Here is a 21,659-nt window from a genome sequence, read left to right on the forward strand (position 1 = left end):
CGTCTGCTCCGACAGAGAATTCCGCACCTGTGGAATGCTGCTGGGAAGGGCACCGAGCGCAGGCGTGAGGCGGGTGTGGGTACCGCAGGAAGTGCCAACCGCCGGCGCCAGGCTGCAGGGCACTCTACCAGCGCCAGAGCTGCGCCCGGGGGGCACAGACAGACAGACCTGGCGTCTGGGAGGGATTCTTGTGAGAGAGAGAGACCGAGGAAGCCATCAAGCACCACAGCAGGTCTGAGGCAGTGTTCTGGATGTGAGGACGTTGATGTAAAACGAAATTCGATGGAACTGGGATTTAAAACATTGCATTGTCCCGGGTGGAAGGAAACCACAGTGACCAGTGTGTTGGTGGCAAGCTAGGGTCATGGCTGGCTCTGTCTGCTCTTCGTCAGCCCTGGCTTAGGCACCCCCAGTTCTTTACTGTGGAAACACAAGCAGGGAGGGTTCTGAAAGTGGCCTGTGCTTTGAAAAGCACTAGGAAGCTGTGCAGCCTCTGTGCCTGGCTATGTCTGTGGACAGGGCAGTGAAGCATCTCTCACCAGCGCTCTAAGTGCAGCTGATGTTCCCTGGGGGCAAAGCAGAAAAGCTCGGCCCCTCCGGCTCTGTTTCCCATCACCTGTTTGCAGCCCTTAGCCGCTGCAAAGTTTCGTGGACGCCTAAGGAAGCCCTAAGTCTGAAGGTGCAGGCTATCAAGGAGCATGCAGGACAATAAACTGCAGGAGGGCTGGACAAGATGGCCTCTGAGGGTCCCTTCCAACCTGATGCAGTCTGTGAATCCAGCCTGAGGAGCTCTGGCACCAGAGCTGCAGGACTGCACCTTGTTTGGTCTCTCTAGGCAAGCTGAGGGAAGTCATGGGGCACAGGCTGGTATGACTGAGCAAGAAAACCATTTAGCAATGTGCTATCACTGGAAAATTAAAGTCCAAAAGGGATATTACAGTGATGTAGCCAACAGAATCCAAAGACCAACCTGAACCATATCTCTGCCAAACACAGTGCAGAAAGAAGCAGAATTAGACCTCCCTTAATTGCTAAAAGATCAGCGGGCTGCAGGTGTGGAACAAGCCCTACAGCATATGGCAGCACCTCTGGTCCTTGACTCCAGCCCTGACTTGTTGGTGGTCACCTTTTGCATCACAACAGCATTTGTCTTTTCTTAAAACCAAGGTTCTTCAGGCTTGGTGGAACTAAGAGTACCTCAGCAGCGACACTGCCCTGGTGCTGTTGCTAGCCACAGAGACCCTCCAGACACAGCTGTCTGACTCCATATGGAGTTTGCATTTAAAAGACAAATACTTAGCCCAGCCTTTGAAACACATGTGTATAAAAATAGTAGCTTAATTTCATATATCACTAATTAATTCTTTGCATGTGGCTTGAGAAAGGCAACATCAGCTGCTGCTTTCAGAAGAAATACCCCCAGTAACCTCATGCCACTCACATAACTCCCCCCCGTGCAGCAGCACGTCTGCATGGCAAAACAAATCAGTGCAGAGCCCTTTCTGCTTCAGACAAGGCACCTGGTGAACCTCAGCCTTCCCTCACTGCCTGTGGCACACAGAGGGTCTCCAGACAGCTCCAGTCCTTTGGTACCTTTCAGAGCCATGAAATGGTTGTGACTTTGGCAAACCAGCAAGAGTTTCCCTGGCTTCAGCCAGGCTCTCCAAGTGCCAGTGCCTCAGTTTCAGTCACAACTGCACGTATCCACATTTGCACTGACATCCCACAAGCCCTCCGCCAGAACTTGATGGAGAGACAGCACAGGGTGCAGATGGTAATGCCAGCCCCGAGAGCCACCCTCTGGCCCATGAATAACCTTGGTGGCACAGGGCTATGCACGCCAAGGAGGAAAAGATCCCTGCCACCTCCTGCAGCAGCCACCATCAAGCCTGCCCACAGCAGAGGAGAGGGAGGAAAGGACAGTGGTGCTGAGGCCGTGCCTGCCTGCCCCTCACTGCCTGCGGAAGCTGAAGAGGGATGGAGTTACAAACTGAGTCTGATGTCAGCTGCACGGAGTCAATAGAGTAAATCCATTCCTATAGAGTATCAATGGCACAGCAGGAGCCTGCCCAGTGATATGTAATGATCTCCAATATTTACAGCACACAAGTATGCCCAGGAGCTAGCTGCCTTATCTGTTCTCATTGCAAATCTGACTAAAGGTGCTTAAAAACAATTGAATAGCAGCAAAGCAAACAGTAATGTTCTGCCAGAGCATCAGCAGTACAGCACTGGTTTTAAAGAGAGCTCTGCCTGCTCGGGATTCTCATTACAGCTCAGGTCTGAAGGTTGCCTTCTGTCACAAGGCTGAGCAGCAGCTCTGAAATCCACCTTTGCTCTGACTGCTCTGAAACTTGCAGTGCCTGACATTCTGCTGCATGGCAGCATGCAGGTAAGGAGGACTTGATGATCTCAAGGATCTCCTCCAACCTCAACAGCTCTAGGATTCTGCACTGTACATAGGCATCCCAATTCCTTACACAGTGACCATCATTCCAATGTCTCTGCTCCTCTGTAAACGGGACCTAGGGTCCTTGGCCAGACAACTTTGCACCTCCTCCCTCACCCAGTCTCACAGTTAGTGCAACCAGCACCTGATGAAACAGCCACGTTTTGAACACAAGCTCTGTCTCCTCTGCAGTCCACTGGCAGCTCTGCTCTCCTGTCATTCAAAGTGTGGCTGTGCTGCAGCTCCAGCTAGGCTTGCACCCCTTCCCCCCAGCTCACCTGGCCAAAACACAAGAGTTTGAGAAGTCAAGAAGTGCAGGGGTAGGGCAAATACTCCCCAGGCTGAGTAAGCAATGCTCCAGTTTAATGCTATAAACACACCATCATGCTGCCCTTGAACAGCCTCCATCTACCCCAGGCACTTGGCTTGCTTCCCTGGGGAACTCCTGGCCAGCCACAGCTCTGCCTCTCAGCAGCTCCACCAGCTTCTACATGGACTTGCCCTCACTCATCACTACACAAAAACACAGAATCATAGAATCAACCAGGTTGGAAGAGTCCTCAAACTCATCCAGCCGAACCTAGCACCCAGCCCCAGGCAATCAACCAGACCATGGCACTAAGTGCCCCAGCCAGGCTTTTTTTTTAACACCTCCAGGGACGGTGACTCCACCACCTCCCTGGGCAGCCCATTCCAATGCCAATCACTCTCTCTGTGCCCCCAGGTATTTCTCTTCCCTAACATGCCTCTAGGGTGGTTCTCAGGTTGCAGAAGACCTTTCCTTTGGTCCCACATGAGCTGGAGGGGCTCAGTATCTGCATCAGTGCTGCCAGACCATCCAGCATGTCACATACATCTCTGCACATCCAGCCAGCTAATCCCTCAGCACTCACTGCAGCTGCCTTTTGGATGCTGCAGGAGCAAGGAAACTGAATTAAAAAGAAAAATCTCATTTCCTTTGCCTTAGAAACTGCACTTCAAAATAGAATGCAAGTATCTGCTTCAGTTTGCCTTGCAATATATCCAGGGGGAACATTTTATCTGGAAGGAAAATGTAAGAGGCATTTCGGAGAAGGGGAAGAAAGAAAATAAAATAGTTTCCCATCTAGGTTTGCTTATGGAGTATCTCCTTTCAATTAGCTGCTGTGTTTCAACTGCCCAAATCAGAAACAAGAGGCAATAACTCAGCTCTGCCATACGGGCAGAGCCTAAGTGCAAAAGCACCTTGACTAAACAGATGGTGACCTTTCACTGGGGAGAGAGCGCTTGGAACGTTTCAATAAGAAGCAAATTAGTCATCATGGCTAGAAAGACTGAGAGCCAGGGCTGGTGAAAACAGTCAGATTACACCACTACAAAAGCTGCTGGAGTCAATAAAGGAACCCTCTCCACTCAGAGCGTTCCATTTCAGGGTGAGGAGGGCTACCTTCTGCTCGCTGAAGTAACCATAGTAGCATCTCAATGCCCTGGACGCAGCCTGAGCCGGGAGTCTGCGTTCTGCTCTTGCAGAAATGTCGCTGGGTTTTGCGTCCTCAAGTGCAGAGCTCAAACCAGCCTCGCTTGTGGCAAAGGCTTACAGAGATCACCTCACAGTGCTCCTGTGCTTCCCACTTGCTTACCATTCCCAGACAAACAATCTCCCCCCCAGATACTTTTGTCTTTTAGGAAGAGGAAATAACAGAGAGGAGCTGTGAATCTCCATGCCCTGTTTCATGGAGCACATCGCATGTGGCACAGAGTGAAGCTGTTGGAGCACAGAGCCCCACAGGTATAGATACAGAAAGCCACTCAAACCCCATGTCATAAAAGCCACTGAAAATCTCTCGATGTCAGGAGCTTTGGCTCCTGCCCAGCAGCCAGGAGCACTTTCTTCAGTTTATGTGGATATCTAAAAGCAGCTCATGAAATCTTCAAGTCCTGCCACGCTTTTCTCCACACCACCACACACCACCACATCTCAAGCTGCACAGGAAAACTGAATGTACGGAAGCAAACTTTTCTTCCTGCTGCCAAATAGGAGGGGGTGTGCCAGGGGTAATCCCTTGTCTGGGACCTGGGGAACCTGTCCAGTTCACTCCAGGTGTGTCATACCTCCTGGAAGAACACGTTTGGATTTGGAGCAGCCAGGAAACATGTGGAAGACAAACGAGGCACCTTCAGGACAACTGAAGAAGACTATTTCAGGGCTGTGCCACCGTCGTTTTCATCCATCTGAGAAGCTCTCTGAAAATGTGATGCTTGCTTTAAACAGAGGAGAGATGAAGGCAAGAGGAGGCAGAGAGAAGCATTTTAAAGCAGGCTCTGTCTAGGCCCAGGCAGGCACCTGAAAAACCAGCAACCTTCCTGTCGTATTTGACAATAAAGTTCACTGCTTTCAGCACACTTTGCTAGAGGGAATGCTGTAGGTGGGACAATACATCCACAAACGCTGCTGCCAGGGACAGCCTGGGAAGAATGAACTGCCTGTGTGTGAGATCTGCTGTGCAAATTGTCTGCCCTCTGCTCTGGTGTGGAAGAAAGCTGGACAAGTTCATTACTGATGCTCACTGTTCACACTCTCGCTGTACAGCTTCTGTAAGGTGTTCATTTGAAGCAAAGGAAAGGAAACTTTGTCCAGTTCAAATGCAAACTGCTTTGTCTCTTGGCATAGGAACAGTGTCCTAGACCCCTGAGGATCCTGGAGAGGTGTGTGCACCAACCTGCTAGGCACTTGCTGCAGGAATGAGGAGACTAGCAGCACATGACTCCTGCTTACACTCAGACAGACAGGAAGGAAAACTTCCTCACTTGGAAAGGATTCTTTTGGTTGTTTACTGAGTGCTGTCCCTTCTGGTCTCAAATTGCAGCTGGAAGTTGAAACCAGAAGTGCCTGCATGCTACTGCAATGTGTGATGGAGAGGAGCAGCTCAGCTGGGGCGCGGGGACAGTAAGAAGGGGCCATACCCCATCACTCTGAATTCAGCCACATAGAACAACACTACTGCTTTTTAAAGTTATGCCCAAATCCAGGTTCTGGCAGGTTGTAAGGGTTAATTCACCTTCTGGTAACGTGCAGGTCCAAAGGACAAAACTGCTGTAGGGAACAGTAAACTGGACCCACCGACAGCTGACAAAATGAGTAAGTGCAAGCCTCCAAGCCCTCTTTTCCCCACTCTTTGAATTCCTGTATATGTGAGCAAATCATTTCAGGATGAAATCTCTATTTTGCATAACTGGAGTTGATGCTGAAAGCCACGATGCCAACAGCATCAGTGACTAGAGAGAAGAGCTGTTACAAGGCACTGAGTTCTGCCTCGTGGCCTACAACACAGATGGTGTGCACTGGGTGGCACCTAACCGAGGTCAGCTCAGCAACTTCACCTAGCATCACTGGGACACAGAAGAGAGCAATTAAGCCTCAGGGAGGAAAAGGTGCCAGCTAGCAGGCAGGCCAGGAAGCCTGATTCACCCAGGCCTCCTGCCTCTGCAAAGGGGTCTTAGGAAAAGCGAGAGTGCACAGTGGTGCTGCCTAAAATCACACAGGGCAGGCATGCTTCCTCTTCTTGAATCCAGAGTGCTCAGCTGGTCTGTGCAGCTGGCAACACTGACAGCTGACAATATGCCCTTTGGAGCTACCTGAGGACAAGGGTTCACCAACATCCTTCAGGTATCAGCCAGTATTACAGGATGGTGGCAAGGCTGAGCCACCTCCCTTCACTCAAGTATTTCACTTCTGATTTCCAAAGATTAGTCAGTCAGAGCAACCTTAACTTCCCTGGTGACTTCACTGAAGCAGGTTTAATTCCCTGCCCCACATGAAGGAAAAACAGGAATCCAGATCTCTTCAGGAAGGAATTCTGGGGAGATGTCAGGCATGGGGCAGTTTGAACACGTTCAGCTGGCAGTGTCTTGTTTCACCCCTCAGAATCCTTACTTTTTGTTCTTAACAGAGAAGATTGCAGATACACTTGTGGCCAAAGTGCGCCAGACAAAACATCCTGATTCAAAACATGAGCTGGAAATCCAAATCCCAGGGAAAATCAAAGCTTTTGTCCCACTGGTGCATGAGCAGGAGCACAGTGACAGAAAATCCAGCAAGGGCATGTGGTGAATGGAAGCAGCTACAGGGTGAATAGCTTCCTACTTCTTCCTATGCTAGAGAAGCATAGGATGTGGGGTGTAATACTTGGGGTTAATCTGCAAGAAGAAGTGCTGACAGCCACAGAATTATCTGACGTTAGTATCTCCACCTCTGGTACACCTCCAGCGCCCTCATTTGCAAAACTGCTATAAAAGAAGTTGGGTTTACTGAGGAGTGTGGATAATGTTTATACATCCGTTTTTCCTTCTGCAAATGTCATGACAAGCCTGACCTAGCAGGCAGGGGTCAAGCGGAGGGGCACTCGAGTGGTGGGAAGGCTTGGGGCAGCGTCTGTGCGGCTGCGGTGGAGCCGGAGCTGCATGCCCGGCCCAGGCGCGGCGGCGAGAGGCAGCCGCTGCTGGCACTCCTCACGGACACACAGCCCATGGATCTACCAGGGATCCCTCTGGTCATAACGGCAAGCATTTGGCTTCTGTTCTCCCAGCAGGAGTATTCCCCTTCCTTTTTTTTTCTGTTCAGCTGATTGCCACTGCCCCTTCCACTGCCCCTTCCCCAGCCCCCAGCTGTGTTACACAGCCTAACTAAAATGACCTCGGCAAGGCTGAAGCCAGCAGCCCTCTGCAGCATCCCTTCAGAACACGCGGCCCAAAACCCAGCGGGACACAAAAAGCCATCACGGCTCCCAGCTGACGACGTGCCCAGATCAGCCCCAGAAGTGCTGAAATCCAAAGCACACCCTGAATGGGCACACTGAGGCTGTGCCTGTGCGGTGCCACCTTTCTCCTGACAGACAGCCGGGACAGCCCTGCACAGACCCATCCCTCCACAGGCACCCTGGAGGCATCCCGGTTTGCCTCCCAGCAACGGCGCAACCACGGCGGCAGGAGCCTATGCCAGGCTAATCTCTGCTGCTGGGAACCTCGTTATTCAGCAGCACACAAAGTGCCTGGTGGAAAACATCAATCCTCGCTTTCAGAAGGCAAAGATACCTGCATCCTGCTGCCCTCCTTTGAATACACAGCCGGCTCTGACTCTGCTCTGAACCAGCAGCCTGCTGTCAGCTAAAGGAACATCAGCTAAAGCCTGCGCAGCATGAGAAATCAGCTTTGCTGTGTACATGTGAGCCAGGCATTTACATTCCTTCATAGGTGATTTGTAATTGTCCAATTTAGCAATCAGTAGATGTTTGCAAAGAACCTGGGCGTTTTGTTGACTTGCTGATGCATGTGGTAATGTAAGCCTGACACTGGCACTAGTTTGTGTTCCTTAATTCCCTGGGAACTGCATCAGCACTCGCAGTGAAGCCCCAGGAAGGGGGAGCAGGAGGGTGCTCTGCTGTGGCCAGGAGCCTTACTCAGTCTCTGGCCCGCCTTGGTCCTTCCCTTCCCCTGGTTCCACCAAGGAAAAGAGCCTCTTCTGTCCTCATCTCGGCACAGTTCCTTTCATCTCCAGGCTAATTTAGCTGGGCTGCTCACCAGCTGTCCAGGGAGCAAAAGCACACCAGCACCAAAACACATGGAGGCTCAGGTAGCTTGGGCCCTGAAGGGTCTCTGTGAGCTGCCAACACCAAGAAACGTGGGGCTGTAGCTACCTGGTGCCCTCTGGCCCTCCTGTTCTCTGTGAGTGAACTGCTCAGGGAAAGCAGTTGTTGGTAGTGCCCTGACATCATGTTTTCCTGAGACAGCTGTCTCAGATACCTGCCCACATCAAAAGAAGGTGACCTCAGCTAAGTATCAACAGACCTTTTCCTGGGGGCAAGTTGTCCTACTGCTTTGCTCTGCAAGGTTTTTTCACTTTGCTTTGAAGCATCAGCACTGCTGCTACAAGGGAAAGGTCCAGTTCTAGATGGACCAAAGGCTGTCCCCTGAGTTTCTACTTTTATTGTGTCCTTAGCTCATTATCTTACCTATGCTGTTCTTCACACAGACTCGTTAGCAGGCAGGGGAGAGAATGGCATGGCCACAGAGCTCAGGCTGGAGCAAACAGCCACGTGCTGCCAGGCACAAGCCCAGAGGCAGCCTGACTGCCCTAGCTCAGGTGGGGAAGCAGTGATGGTAGAAAACCCTCCCTGTCTTTCCTGGCCTGAGCCGTTGTTACAGTGTGGAAGTGCTCCCCACAGAGGGGTTGAGCCACGGAGCTTGCAGATGGGAACTGCACAAGAGCAGAGCTGCCAAACACTACTTCCACCACCACCCTTGCCAAAAGATTTCAGTGAATCTTTCCCCTTGTACTAGTTTACAGCATCTTTCACTATTGCCTGGGAGCAGGGGCACTCAGTCCTGCCTCTGTCTTTGCACACAGAAGGTTCAGTGCCTCAAAACTTTGCTACAATATTGAACTACTTTCCACAAACACATTTGGAGACTTTTTACCTAAAATGTACCCCTTTTCCCTTAAAAACTCTATTCTGCTACCCAATGCTCCTACTCCCTCACCTCACAATTCCTAGGAGCACTGTAGTGATTAATGAATACCTTTGAAGTGGAAAGAGCTGTCTGAGCGCTAATTATTATCCATACATACACTTCCTTCTGCTGCTGTCAAGGGCAGGACATTCACATACCATGGTAATAGGAAAGCTTAGAGAAACATCTATTGATTCCTAGAGGTTCTATTCACCACAGAAACGTATGAAGGAAGAAGAAATTAAAAGTTAGATGTTTCAATTCGTTATTGCACGTCTTAGTGAACTGCTCTCCAGCTGTTTAATAAGTTCAGGGCAGCTGAAAATGGAGTTTAGATTGGAAGCTGCTCACAGCCTTATCTTCTTGCACTCCCAGTAATACTAAAAAGAGTGGTAAAAAGGTGTCCTTAGGAGGGGCACAGCTAAATATGTGACTGCATACCCAGAGGGCAAGTTGAAGGCTAGGGACTTGTCCAAGTTCTGCCTTCCAGGTGCTGGGGCTCTGCATGAATCAGTTCTAAGCTCCCACAGGCAGTGCTGGGGCTCTGCATGAATCAGTTCTAAGCTCCCACAGGCAGCATCCTGCCTCACATGCCCGAGGAAGCCTTGCCAGAAGGAGCTGCTAGCCGGTGGTCCACTGAGGAGTTTTTAGCTCATCCATCTTTCAAATGCCATGATCTGAGCGTAAACAACGTTTTCAGCTGTTTCCCTAACGAGGATGCCGTGTTCACATGGATCAGGCACTGCTCACTACTTTCACAGTTCCCCTGCTTCTGTAACTCTGTAACCAGCCTGGGAGGGCTCAGCAAGCACAACCTCAGCATCTCTAAAAGAGCCCTTCCCATTCACCAAGCCTGCCCTCGGAGGACACTTTAAAGTCAGCTGATTGAAAAAACAATGACAGGAGAACAGGGAGGGAAAAGCCTAGACCCAACATCTAAAGATCTCTGCAGTTTGTGTTTAGTTGAGAGGCAGTAACTTTGTTCAATTAAATTCCTTCCTTTTTTTCCTTCTTGGACTCCCTTCATGCTCTCTGCATGCTAAGATGTGCCATAAGCAGCAGTCTCCCTGCAGAGCTGTGCAAGTGCATGTGGCCTTTTCCTCTTTGGATATATGCTTTTACCTAGCTTCCATTACTTCCATTCCAAAGACACCTGCTAGGTCAGACTGTCACGACCACCCTTACAGGTTCTGGGATCCTGAGCAGAGCTGCCCTGTAGGACATGGACGAACGTAAATACCACCATGTTCCAAGCTGCTGCTGCAGCATTTCTTGCACTAATTAAAAACTGGCTGGGGAGCTCCTTCTTGATGCTGCCTCTACTTCAAACAAAAACATTTCCACAAATCAAGCCCGGGGAAAATGCTTTAGCATTTGAAGCTAATAGTAATTGTTTTAAAACCCATATTTGCTCAAGGGTAAAATTAATTCAAAAAACGACCTGAAAGCTCAGTGCTAAGCAAACCTAAACCCCTTGCTCTTTGAGAATGATGTTTTTAAGCTGCTCTCTCTCAAATTACAATCACATGTGGTTTGCCAGCTCTCTATTTCAACAGCTGCCAGGGCATTCCCAGCAGCAGCACCACCACCAGCAGCGTAGAGGCTGGCAGACCCTTTAGCCCTCTGCTGCCTCACTGCCACTCCACATCATGATGGGGAAGAGCCCCCAAGGCTGTCCTGTAAACTGGGGAAGAGGCATCCCCTTCCCGTGGGCATACAGATCGTGCAGCTGGGGTACAGAAAGGAAAATCTTTCTAGGAGTGAGCAAACACAGCTCTCAGAAGGCTCTGACTGCATGGCTTTATGAAGTGATGGGGTGACTTTGGTGCTGCCCCAGCCTTCCGCGGGTGGCTTTGGACCACGGTTCCCATTCATGCAGCACAAACCAATTCCGCAGTGAAGCAGAGTGAGGGTGGCTCAGGGTCCCTAATTGTTTGCCTCTAACAAGAGCATTTGGAACTGCAGCGCAGCCAAAGGCTAAACTGACCCTCCTAGGACTTTAGGGTTAGTATTTGACCCTCATATAGTAACTGTATATGCAGAAGACACATCCACACTACAGGCACATGCACACTACAGGCACAGATGGATCTCCACAAGAATCCATAAGGATTTAGCTTTGCTACTGCTGAAAACCTGGCAATGTTTTCTTTTAGTTTTGCTTGTAAAGGGGAAAGTTTTAAAGTGAAAAATATTTAAAAAAACCACAGCCAATGCCTGCCATGGAGCAGAAAGGAAAGGTTTCACAGAAAATAAAGCTGCCATTGCCTGAGTGCAGTGGCAGGTCAGTGCTTGGCGTACAAGACATAACAACCTGCAGCTGCTCCTGGCCTGCTGCTCTGCCTGCTTTACACACTGAGCGAACACAGGTGCTGTTAAACAACCTTATCAGTCAGAGGCACAGAAATTACTTCATCAGGACTGCACAAGGAGTGTCCTTCTTCGGTGCATTTTAGCAATTTAAAATAGCAGTGCACTGCAGGAAATGAAAAACCTGCTATGGAAACCACAAAAAGCAAACTAGATGCCTCTGACTCCAAATATTCCATGCATGCTGAGAAGCAATCTTTAAAGACTTCCTGGCATAACTACCTTGAATCATCATCTTTGCACAACACATCCTCCCTGCAAACTGATCCTGCACAGTCTTTCTGTGTTTGAAACCCTCTTTGTCCACATAGGCCACCTTCAGAACTCTCCCTTCAGAGCAGGTCACATTTGCAATCAGAAACACAGATTCACAGAACACTTGGGCTGGGTTGAAGATCCTCCAGTTCCAGCCCCCTGCCATGGGCAGGGACACCTCCCACTAGCACAAGTTGCTCAAGGCCTCATCCAACCTGGCCTTGAACATCTCCAGGGAGGGGCAACCACAACCTCCCTGGGCAACCTGTGCCAGTGTCTCATCGCCCTCACTCTAAAGAATTTCTCCCCAACATCCAGTCTCAGTCTGCCCTTCTCAAGCTCCGATGCAAAGTGACTGCCACCCCTGTGGCCCGCTGCTCCTCCCCAGCCCAAGCCCTTGTGCTCGGTGGTTCCCTGTGCAAGGCGCTGGTTACAGTTTTGGGAACCAGTCCCAGTGCCTGTGCTCCAAGTGCACCTTCCTGAGTGCCACTGAGAGGCAAAGCATGGACTGCCCTCATCCAGGCCAAGCCTTCAGTTTTGCATCCCCCCAGAACGCACACTGGCTCCAGTGGGACCATCCGTGGACCCGAAGCAGGGCTGTGCCACCAGGGGGTTTAGAATGGCACTTGAGGTGCCCATCTGGGAGCAGGGCTGCTGCTGCACCACTGGAACCACAACAGCAAGCATGAGAGCGAGCAGCGAGGGCTGCAGGAGCAGAGCCCAGGAACTCACTGGGAGTGCCCAGGGCAGGAGAGGCATCTGTGCCCATTGCTCCTGCAGACAGCCCACCTGCTGCCCATACTCTCCTTCCCCAGCAAGAGGAGGTCCAAGCACTGTGACCAGTATTTCCCCTGGAAATCAAGAGGCCTGCCCAGGTTCTTCAGCAGGCAGCAAGGTGACCTGTGGTGCACCGGTTTAGCTTGCCTGGTTTTACCCAGGGTGAAGCAGGCAGCTACCAGTTACTCATCCCTCTCTCCCTGTTTGACATGCAAGGTGCAGCTCTGGTGACTGCCTCCCCCCCATTATCTCACTTTATGGTTTTCATATTGCTCAATCAGTGAGCAATAAAAAGTGACACATGCTTCACTTGAAGCAAGCAAACCATCGCGGGGGCTGTCTGCACGCTGCAGACAGGACACCACCACTCCCCAAATGGTGCTGCTGAAACAACATTCTCTGGTGGCTTCTCAACATGTTAGAAACAGTGACACGTAATTAAAGGCAAACTGATGGGGCAGAAAGTGACTCGATGGCTGCAATTAACCGTGCCAACAAAACACCACAGACCTCAGCTATTTAGTCAAAACAAGGACTTAAATCTGCTAATCTGCAATGAAAAAGAAATGCTCTCTGTCTCCTGTTTCACAGGCTTGGTCTCTACCTCTTGTAGATGCATCACGCCAGGCTTCCAGATGCGAGGATGAGACTATGAGTGAAGAGTGTCCTGGAGACTGGATGTGGTTCTCTTCCTGAGTCAGAACTGGAGTGATCTGAGCACGTTAATTATGAGGCTGACATGTATGTTCTCCTTCATCTTGCTGTTTGGAGCAGCTGGGCTTGTTGTCTTCATTCACCTGCAGGATCCAGAAGAAATAGTTCATCAGCAGGCACCAGGTTAGTGCTCCTATTTCTATTGAACTCTCTTGCTCTTTCATGTTCAGCATCTTGCACTTGTACCTTTAACGTGTTTTACATATTTCACAGAGGTTCAACAAAAGTATGCCCTTTATTTAATGCAGGGTATTTTGAAATTAATTAGCAGTATTTTTTTTAATTAAAAAAAAAAAGAGAGTAATAAGAAAAAAAAACGCCAAATAAAAGAAAAAGAGGAGTTTGCTAAAAAACAGTTAAGTTAGTATGCAGAGAACTCTGCCAAAGTGCAGAGGGTCCAGCTTCATGGAGCTAGTTTTCTGCTAAGACTGAGACCAGCCCCTGCTCCCAGACATAGCACTGCAGTACCCCCTCCTGAATCTACCTCTGCCTCTAGATGTACCCAGTGTGCAAAACAGGAGAGGCATAAATGAGTGAGCCAAGGAACGTGAAGCGGCTGGGACGTGTTCCTTTGACGTGCTTAGCTTGTATTAAACTTCTTCCACCCACACACACACAGCACCTTCCCGTGCTGCTGCGAGGAGACACAAAGCCAGTGTGAACACTGGCAATCCCCAGGCTCAGTGGGCCCCTTCTGAAGGGGAGCACACAAGAACTATAAAAAAGCAGATCATTTAATTTTCTTGCAGTTGCTTTCTTTTTGAGTAAGGCTGCTTTAGAGCCTAGACAAATGCCAGCGCTGCTACTCCAGCTCGTAATAATGCCCCTGTGTGCTGAGCCTTGGCTGCTGTGTTTGCCCTTATGTACACTGAAATTTTCCTTGGACTCAAGGCATGCCTTATGAAAACTCTGACTGACATCTTCATCTTACAATGAGCAGCACTGGATGCATTTTAAGCATTGCTAACATCTTTAAGGGAGCTGAATCCTAACACAGAGGACGCTTAAATAAATAATGCCATTAAGTGCTAATTTCCGTGTCTGGGTTTATTAAGTGCTTGTTTCCATACCACTAAACAATCTGTACTTGAATGTTTGTTATTTAGTCCAACTGCACACCAATTTTGAAAGCAGCCACTCAGCTGAAACTACAGAAATAATGAATCATCAGTGTGGTGTAAAGCAGAGCATGGAGCAGTCCCCTCCGCGCTGTGGCAATTTACTTGCGTATGCTTAGATGCAGAAGAGCTTACAGATTTGAACTGGTGGGACTGGCCACATTTGCCTCAAACTGGCCAGCAGGCTGGGGGTGAGGGGAAAGCCATGTCAACAGACAGCACAGGCAGCGCTAAGAACGTGTAACTGTACCAGCAAAAGTCAATTCTTTGCTCCTGAAGGAGAAGGAGGTATCTGCGGTATCGAAACCCGTCTTTTTTCCTCCGTTTTGTCATTACTGGCCTCTCACGCTGACCAGTTGTGCCCCTCCTCGCCCCGACACAGTCCTCCTGAACACTGGCTGCTGGTTGGAGTGCACTCTGAAGTGATTTGAGAGCAGGGCAACTGTAGGAGGGGTCACCAGAGCAGATTTACATGAACTAAGTTTGAGCAGAGCTGCTCGCCCCAGGGAGACTCCCTGCTCGCTGTGGGCAGGGCTCCGTGTGGCTGGAAGATGAACGTCCCAGCAGTGCTGCTCCTGCCAAGGGCGTGCAATCAATTGCTCGATTCTCACGTTCAATTACAGTTTATGTTAACAGGAGCCAGACTGCACCTCTGAGTAAAAGGTGCTCAATACAATTACTCCTGTTTCTGTTTGGCTGCTTTTCACGAGTGCTAAGTGCTCTCGGCTCCCAGGAACTCCTCGCACTCACTGATGCTGAGAGCGCTACCAGCAGAACACAGCAGGGCCCTTTAAGGAGACGGGACAAAGCACCCGTTCATGCCACCGCAGAGAGGGGCAGGCACACTGCATCTCTGGGGAGCCTCCCAGGAAAACCTGTCAGCTGCAAGCAGCGGTTTGGGCGGGCTGAGAAGGCTCCTTCCCTCCTCCCGCCGCAAGGGTTCTCCTTACTGCTTCTAACGGGGATGGGCTATTGCTGTAATTTGCCTGCCTGGCTGCTCCCTTAATAGACTCGAAGGAAGGAACTAAGTAAGGCCTTCACTAACGGCTCAGGACAAGAGGCTGTGCTCGGGGCACTTGCACTGGCTGAGCCTTGGGGTCTGCACTTGCCGTGCGGCTCCTCCGCAGGAAGCTGCACTTGCCGGGCGCTGGGATCGCGCCGGGAGGCTGCAGAACAGTCGCGAGCATCTATTTTGCAGCGAGAAGCAGCACAGGAGAGGTCTGCATTGTCCAAAAGGGCATTTTTCATTGTTAGTACCTTCGGTCATCTTTAATTTCAGAGACTACAACTTAGGAACCAAGATTAATAAAAATCCTTTGCCACTTCAGGTTCAGCTGTCTGGCCTGGAAATCGTTCTTGATTGGTTTAGTCCTAGCAAGTGTGCTGGTGAGACCTTGATGTACTACTTAAACCAGCATAAAATCCACACTCATAAAACTTTAAGTAATGCTTACATTACTTTCAGTGAGCAAAGTGCTCCTGACAGTAGCTGTTTGTGTTGATTTGTTACTATTCATTTATTCTTCCCCCGTGCTCCGCATTGCTACCTAATTGTGATGCTGTACTGAGAAAGCAATATCAAAGTAATTTTCCACAACATTAGTTACAATTTTCTTCTGATCTTTCGAGTGAAACAATCCCATCCTGTTGGCTTCTGTGAGCATATAAACCTTGATTACATTTATCTGTTGGAAACCAGTGCTTACACAGTGCCTGTGCCCGGGCTGAGGGGTGTGGAGCCTCGCTGGCTGAGTGACAAACACGCTGTCTGTGGAGTTTCATTTCTGCAACGCACATCACTCTGAGCAGATACAGTGAAGACAGGCAACCATTTAGGGTGAGCAAAGCAGATTTCCCACGGCAATATGTTAAGTCCAGCAGATATTCTCGTGGTCATTACGGAGACAATCCTTCCAGCTACCACAGTGGTTTTCCTGGTGTCCACGAAAAGCACTGTTACGGCGGAGCAGGAGGCAGGGCTGTGGCGAAGCGCTCCGAATGGTGGTCGTGCAGCCTGCAGAAGCACAACACTGCTCCCGGTGAAGAAGGCCTGGCTGCTGCAGGGAGCGTGCCAGCCTTGTGAAACCGGCAGCACAGGCTTTGTCTGAGGCCAGCCGAGCACTTCTGCCCCCGGTGCACCTTCGCAATGTGGAAACCTCCTGTCTGGGGCAGGGCATCAAACGTGCCAAAGCTTTACAGAAGCTTGAACGTGAAGCCACTCCCCTGCTGTGTTTGTCCTGGAAGCACCAGAGCAGTTGGCACGGGGTCTGCCCAGCCCTGTGGTTAGCAAAGGCTTCAGCGCAGCAGCTGTGCCCTCCCTGCTGGGGCTTACAGTGGAAGGGTTGACAGGGCTGACAAGCACCTTGAGAGCCTTGGCCAGGGCCACTGCAGCTTGCAAGATCCCTGGCAGCTTGGAGCACGTGGATCTATCAGAGCTGCCCCGGGGTTGTACAAGAGAGAGCAGCTAGGACAAACACCAGCAAGCGAGACAGGCTTAGAGGATGCAGCCCGCCCTGACAGCTCAGCTCCGCGGTGCAGCCCAGCCAAGCCAGGGGCTGCTGCTCCAGCAGCTCAGCTGAGCTGCCGCTGCTGTCTGGCTTGTCTGGAGTCTCTGCCACCTGACACACGTTTGATAGGCCAGGTCTGCGTTTCTCAGAGTCAGTAACGTTCCTCCAGCAGCTTAACCAGAACTTCCTCTCCTTAGCAGTATATCCTTTTTCACTTAGTAAACATTAATTCTCCCTTCATGATTCTAGTGAAGCTTGAAATGAAAGGCGTCTTTCTTCTCTGTGATGGCTTGCTTTGTGTGTCAGCGTCAAACCTGCCAGCGAGCTGCTGCTCTAGCACCATCCAAGAGAGCAGAAAACACCACAACATTGAGCTTATAGTGGACCTAAGAGAGAGCAGCTTCTTGTGGACACCTTTAGCATTTTCTCTACATCAGCAACCTGTCTGTATCTGAAAGTGGCTGGTTTGGGATCTGCCACCATTTCACACAATCACAGGATGTCAGGGGTTGAAGGGACCCCTGCAGATCGAGTTGTCCAAAGCCCCCGACAGAGTAGGACCACCTAAAGTAGATCACACAGGAACATGTCCAGGTGGCTTTGCAATGTCTCTAGAGATGGGACTCCACCACCTCTCTGGGCAGCCTGCTCCAGCAATCAGTCACCCTTAGAGAAGTTCCTCCTCATGTTTAGATAGAACTTCTGATGCTCAAGTTCGTGCCCATTAGCCCTTGTTCTGCCACTGGGCACCACTGAACAAAGCCTGACCCCATTCTCCTGAGACCCACCCTTGAAGTACTGATCAGCATTGATGAGATCCCCCTCAGGCTGCTCATCTCCAGATTAAACAGCCCAAATTATCTCAGCCTTTCCTCATCACAGAGATGTTCCAGTCCCTTCGGCATCTTTGTAACCCTTTGCTGTCTCCTCTCCAGCAAGTCCCTGTCCCTCTTGAACTGGGACTGGCACTCAGTCACTATCCACTGGCTGTTCATATCCACAGAAATGGAGTCTCCAGCAGCTTCTGTTCCCACTTCTTAGGTGGAAGCCACACATTTTCCTGATCAAACTCTTTGAGGGGCTAGCCAGCTGATGTTTTGCTGTTTGTTCACATTAGCCAAGGGACCACAGCTTTACAGACCCTGGGGATCCCCAGGCTGTGACAGCAGAACCTGCTCTGTATGCACTCACACAAGCAGAGGCACACAGGGACACAGAATCCCTCTGTGAAGCAGTGGGAACTGAACAGCCTTAGGAGGGACAAAAAGCAGCTTGTGAATGAAATTCCTCATCCTTCAAGAAGGTGTTTGGGCTCCAGTGCCCTGTTCCTTCTCCAGTCCAATTAATTTGCCTTTCACCCTGCATTACCATCATGACAGGCAGTGCTGCACCTTCTGTGTGATGGCTCAGAGTGCTTGGGACAGACAAAGTTGTATGTGACTCTACAATCCTTTCAGGCTTGGATTCACAGGGGGCTTTGGGTAGGCTGCAGCTGCTGCAGTCAGAGAGGCTGACATGGAAGCAGAGGATTCATGCAAATACTCCTCTGGCCAGGAAGGCAGAAAGCACCGACAAGCCTGAACAGAAACCTGGTCATTTGCCCAGTGGAGAGGGGTGGGAGGGGAAGCTCCTTTCCTCAAGCTGAAGGAACTGCACAACAGCCAAGAGCCTACCTATCACTTGCCAGCTTCTTTCTTGCATTTCCTTTTTGTTCTTGACTTGTTTGACTTGACTTTATTTGTTAATAAAGTTCGGCACAGCTTAGTGCCTGTGAGTCAAACCACAGGAGAAATTACAGGCAGCAATCACTGCTGCTCTGTGTGAACTGAATGCAGCTTTAATTGGGTCCTCCTAATTGTGCATGCAGCTGGTAGGACAAACATGATGATGCTTATCTCCTACAAGAAAACAAATTCCTCTCTGCTGCATTGTAAACAAACAAGGAGGGGTGCACTCACCCAGCCACAAGAGCTGCAGGCACCTGCCACTGCTGTCATGCCAGAGCACAGCAAGTCTGCAGTGTACTTCAACCAGTTGGCTAAATCTCATCCCAAAGACTTTGATGAGAACTTCAGCAGGAGATACCGTTCACGTGCCCCAGAATTAACACCAGCACCTCGGCAGCCACCAAGTTCATTTGGATGCTGTCTGCAGCCCTGATCAGCAGTGGAACCCAATCAGCTGCTGTTTTGATAAGGTGCTAAATTGAAACCTGCCCCTCCAGTCACCTAGCTCAGGAGATGTTATTGCCTTGTAAACAGGAGGCGTCCTTAAGTCACCATCTAATTAAAATTCCAATTATCCCACATTTATGAGCTGCTCATTCTCATGCTGTTGAGGGCAATGGAGTTACTCAAGAATGTAGAGTCAGGTACTGTCTGCCACCCATCTACTGCTGACAAGTTCAGTGCTGCACATTAAGCCTGCCACAGCATCCCCTGTGCCAGGAAAAGACTTCACCAATGCCTGCAGAATGCTTCTGGGGATGATTTCTATTTGGCAGGAGAAAGCCAAAAGGAACAGACCTTAGAAAGCAATGATAACAGCGTGGGGAAAGAAAAGCATGCAAATGGGAGAGGAACAGACTAAAGAGAAAGACATTGGGAGGGCAGGAAAGGGAGTCAGAAAGAAAAGTTCTGCCCTTCACGCTGGCAACGTAATGGAAGGAGTGCTGGAGGTGTGGGTAGAGAAGCACCCAGAGAGGCCAGCTCTGCTAGGTGCCTCAAACGTTTTGTAAAGGGAAAATAAAACAACAATAACATTAACCCCCAAACATTCAATTAACTCAGAGCATGACAGAAGAGTTAGTGCAGTTCTATAATTCATGGAAATAAAGGAGGGGCCCAGGCCCAGCCTGATGGAAGTTACCAGGGGTGCTGAACCGGAGGCCTGGGAAGCAGGAAGGCAAAGGAGCGTTCAGCCCAGCACGCTTGCGGAGCCAAGTCAGGAAGGGCCCCCACGCCTTCTAAAGCAGTCAGTGCTGCTAACCAACAGCAGTGGGCTAATTACCTTCTGCTCCCAAGTGCAGGGCTCTGAGACACAGCACGCTCCTGCTGGCTACACATTTGCACACCGTGCTGTTGCTCTTGCTCGTTTCCAGAGCTCAAATTACATATTCAGGGCATTCTGATTGTTCTCTGCCTTTTCCTCCAAAGGCTCTGCCTTCGCTTCTTAATTGAGACCCAGTGGAGAGAAGTTCACCACAACACAATTTAATGAACCACGCCAGAGTTACCCCTTTCTGTAGGAAGTATCAAGCTGCCTGACAGAGAAAGAGGATCTCCTAGGTGATCTTCCAGTAGATAATAATTAACTAAGGCGTCTCCTAAAATAATCCCACACACAGGCAAATGCAGCCCTTTCCCCCTGTAGCAGGACAACACATGAAGCAAGCTACTAAGCCAAGGACACCATCCCTGAAAGGAGTTCAGTGACACAACTTCTTTCCTCCGTGAAACCACGGATTAGAAACCAGAGACCTACAGCACAGACAAGTGAATTCCACTCTTCTTCCTCTCCAACTTCAAAGGCTGAATCCTTCACATTAGTCTTGGCTGTGCCATCACACAGCCCCATCCAATTGTGAAGATTTCCCTTTTTGCTCCGAACCACTCTGAGCAGATCAGGAGTGGTGCTCTCACAGCTGTCATCTCAGTGCCTCCTGCCCCCTGAACTTCTGGGCTTCAGGGAGAAACTTCGGTAGCATTGGCCTTGCTCTATTTTTCAGTTATTTACTTGGATTTTTGTGTAGGGAAAAGAACTTCAACTTTTAAATGTCTCATAAGGCAGCCTGGGTAGCAGGACTGCGCTGCCTGCAGCCTCCCTCTCCAGGACATGCAGCTTGCTGCCATCCTTCCTGCCGCCCTCATCCAAGCCTGCTGCTTCCAGCCCTTCCAGCTACCTTCAGCAGCAAAGGCATCCTTCTGTCCCTTGATCTTTATCTATTTTGGTCACAATTTAAAGTTAATTAGATTTCAGATTCCTCAAATTAGGGAGTGTGAGTCAAACGCTGACTCCCACCGAGTTCAGAGGGGGTTGTATTTATAGGCATCTCTATGGCATTCGGCCACTTTGATCACAGCCATCCATGCCACCACACACACAGAGCCAGTGCATTAGCATGAAAGATGGTCACAGAGAACTGCTGAGACAGCATTACAGGAGTTCTGAATCTTTTAACAGTCACTAATGAAAGTGTCTGATTCTCTGTCCTTTCAGCAGCCAGCCTTTGACACTGCCAAAGCATTCCAGCAGAAGCCCTGCTTGCCACAAGAGCAGTTCTGATTAGCAAGAGAAACCATCTCCTGGTAGTCATTTAGAGGAATCAGAACAAGCACAGCCACACTGGTCTTGGTAGTGGTAAAATGTTTACCATCTCCTGTCTCAGGGCAGAAGGGGCATAGGTAGAGGCTTACCTTGGGAAAAGCCAGTTCTGCATCCTGGCTGTGACTATGCTCCCTAAGCAGAGCGCTCCTTGTTGCATGTCACAACTTCATTTTCTTAGGTTAGTTGCATGAACATAACACTCTGGGACAGCGTTTGATGGCCATGGTGGTCTTCAGTAGACAGGTGGATTTAATGATCTTAGAGGGCTTTTCCAACCAAAACAATTCCATGATTTTGTAAGTCACAGACTGCATTGGGTTGGAAGGGACCCTCAAAGGTCGTCTTGTCCAACCCCCCTGCAGCCAGCAGGGACACCTCTAACGGGTGCCCAGTGCCACATCAAGTCTGATCTTGAATGTCTCCAAGGACAGGGCCTCCAACCACAGCCCTGGGCAATAATCCACCTCTATTTCCTTTACCTGGCAAGCTGCAATATTCTTTGCTCACAAACCCAACACAGCTGACCCACTGAGAACTTGCTGGCCACTTAGGCCTCCAAGGTCTTACGGAGCTGCTTGCCAGCAGGACAACCCCTAGCCTGTGCTGGTGCCCAGGTACAGGACTCTGCACTTGTCCTTATTGAACCTCCTGAGGTTC

The 21,659-nt window shown here is 50.0% G+C and overlaps 2 protein-coding genes across 2 annotated transcripts in view; one reads left to right on the top strand and one right to left on the bottom strand.

Moving 5' to 3' along the window:
* The window catches only part of PEPD (peptidase D), a 170,032-nt gene extending 157,006 nt beyond the window's left edge, over positions 1-13,026 (bottom strand). The window contains exon 1 of the mRNA XM_064159872.1: positions 12,942-13,026. Coding sequence (XP_064015942.1) covers positions 12,942-12,956 — 15 coding nt within the window. The 5' untranslated portion in view covers positions 12,957-13,026. The remainder of the gene's footprint in view (positions 1-12,941) is intronic.
* A 30-nt stretch (positions 13,027-13,056) lies between these two features.
* The window catches only part of CHST8 (carbohydrate sulfotransferase 8), a 110,541-nt gene continuing 101,938 nt past the window's right edge, over positions 13,057-21,659 (top strand). Inside the window, exon 1 of the mRNA XM_064159875.1 lies at positions 13,057-13,174. Coding sequence (XP_064015945.1) covers positions 13,066-13,174 — 109 coding nt within the window. The 5' untranslated portion in view covers positions 13,057-13,065. The remainder of the gene's footprint in view (positions 13,175-21,659) is intronic.

The sequence above is a fragment of the Pogoniulus pusillus genome, chromosome 20 (assembly GCF_015220805.1).
Source record: "Pogoniulus pusillus isolate bPogPus1 chromosome 20, bPogPus1.pri, whole genome shotgun sequence".
Lineage (NCBI taxonomy): Eukaryota > Metazoa > Chordata > Aves > Piciformes > Lybiidae > Pogoniulus > Pogoniulus pusillus.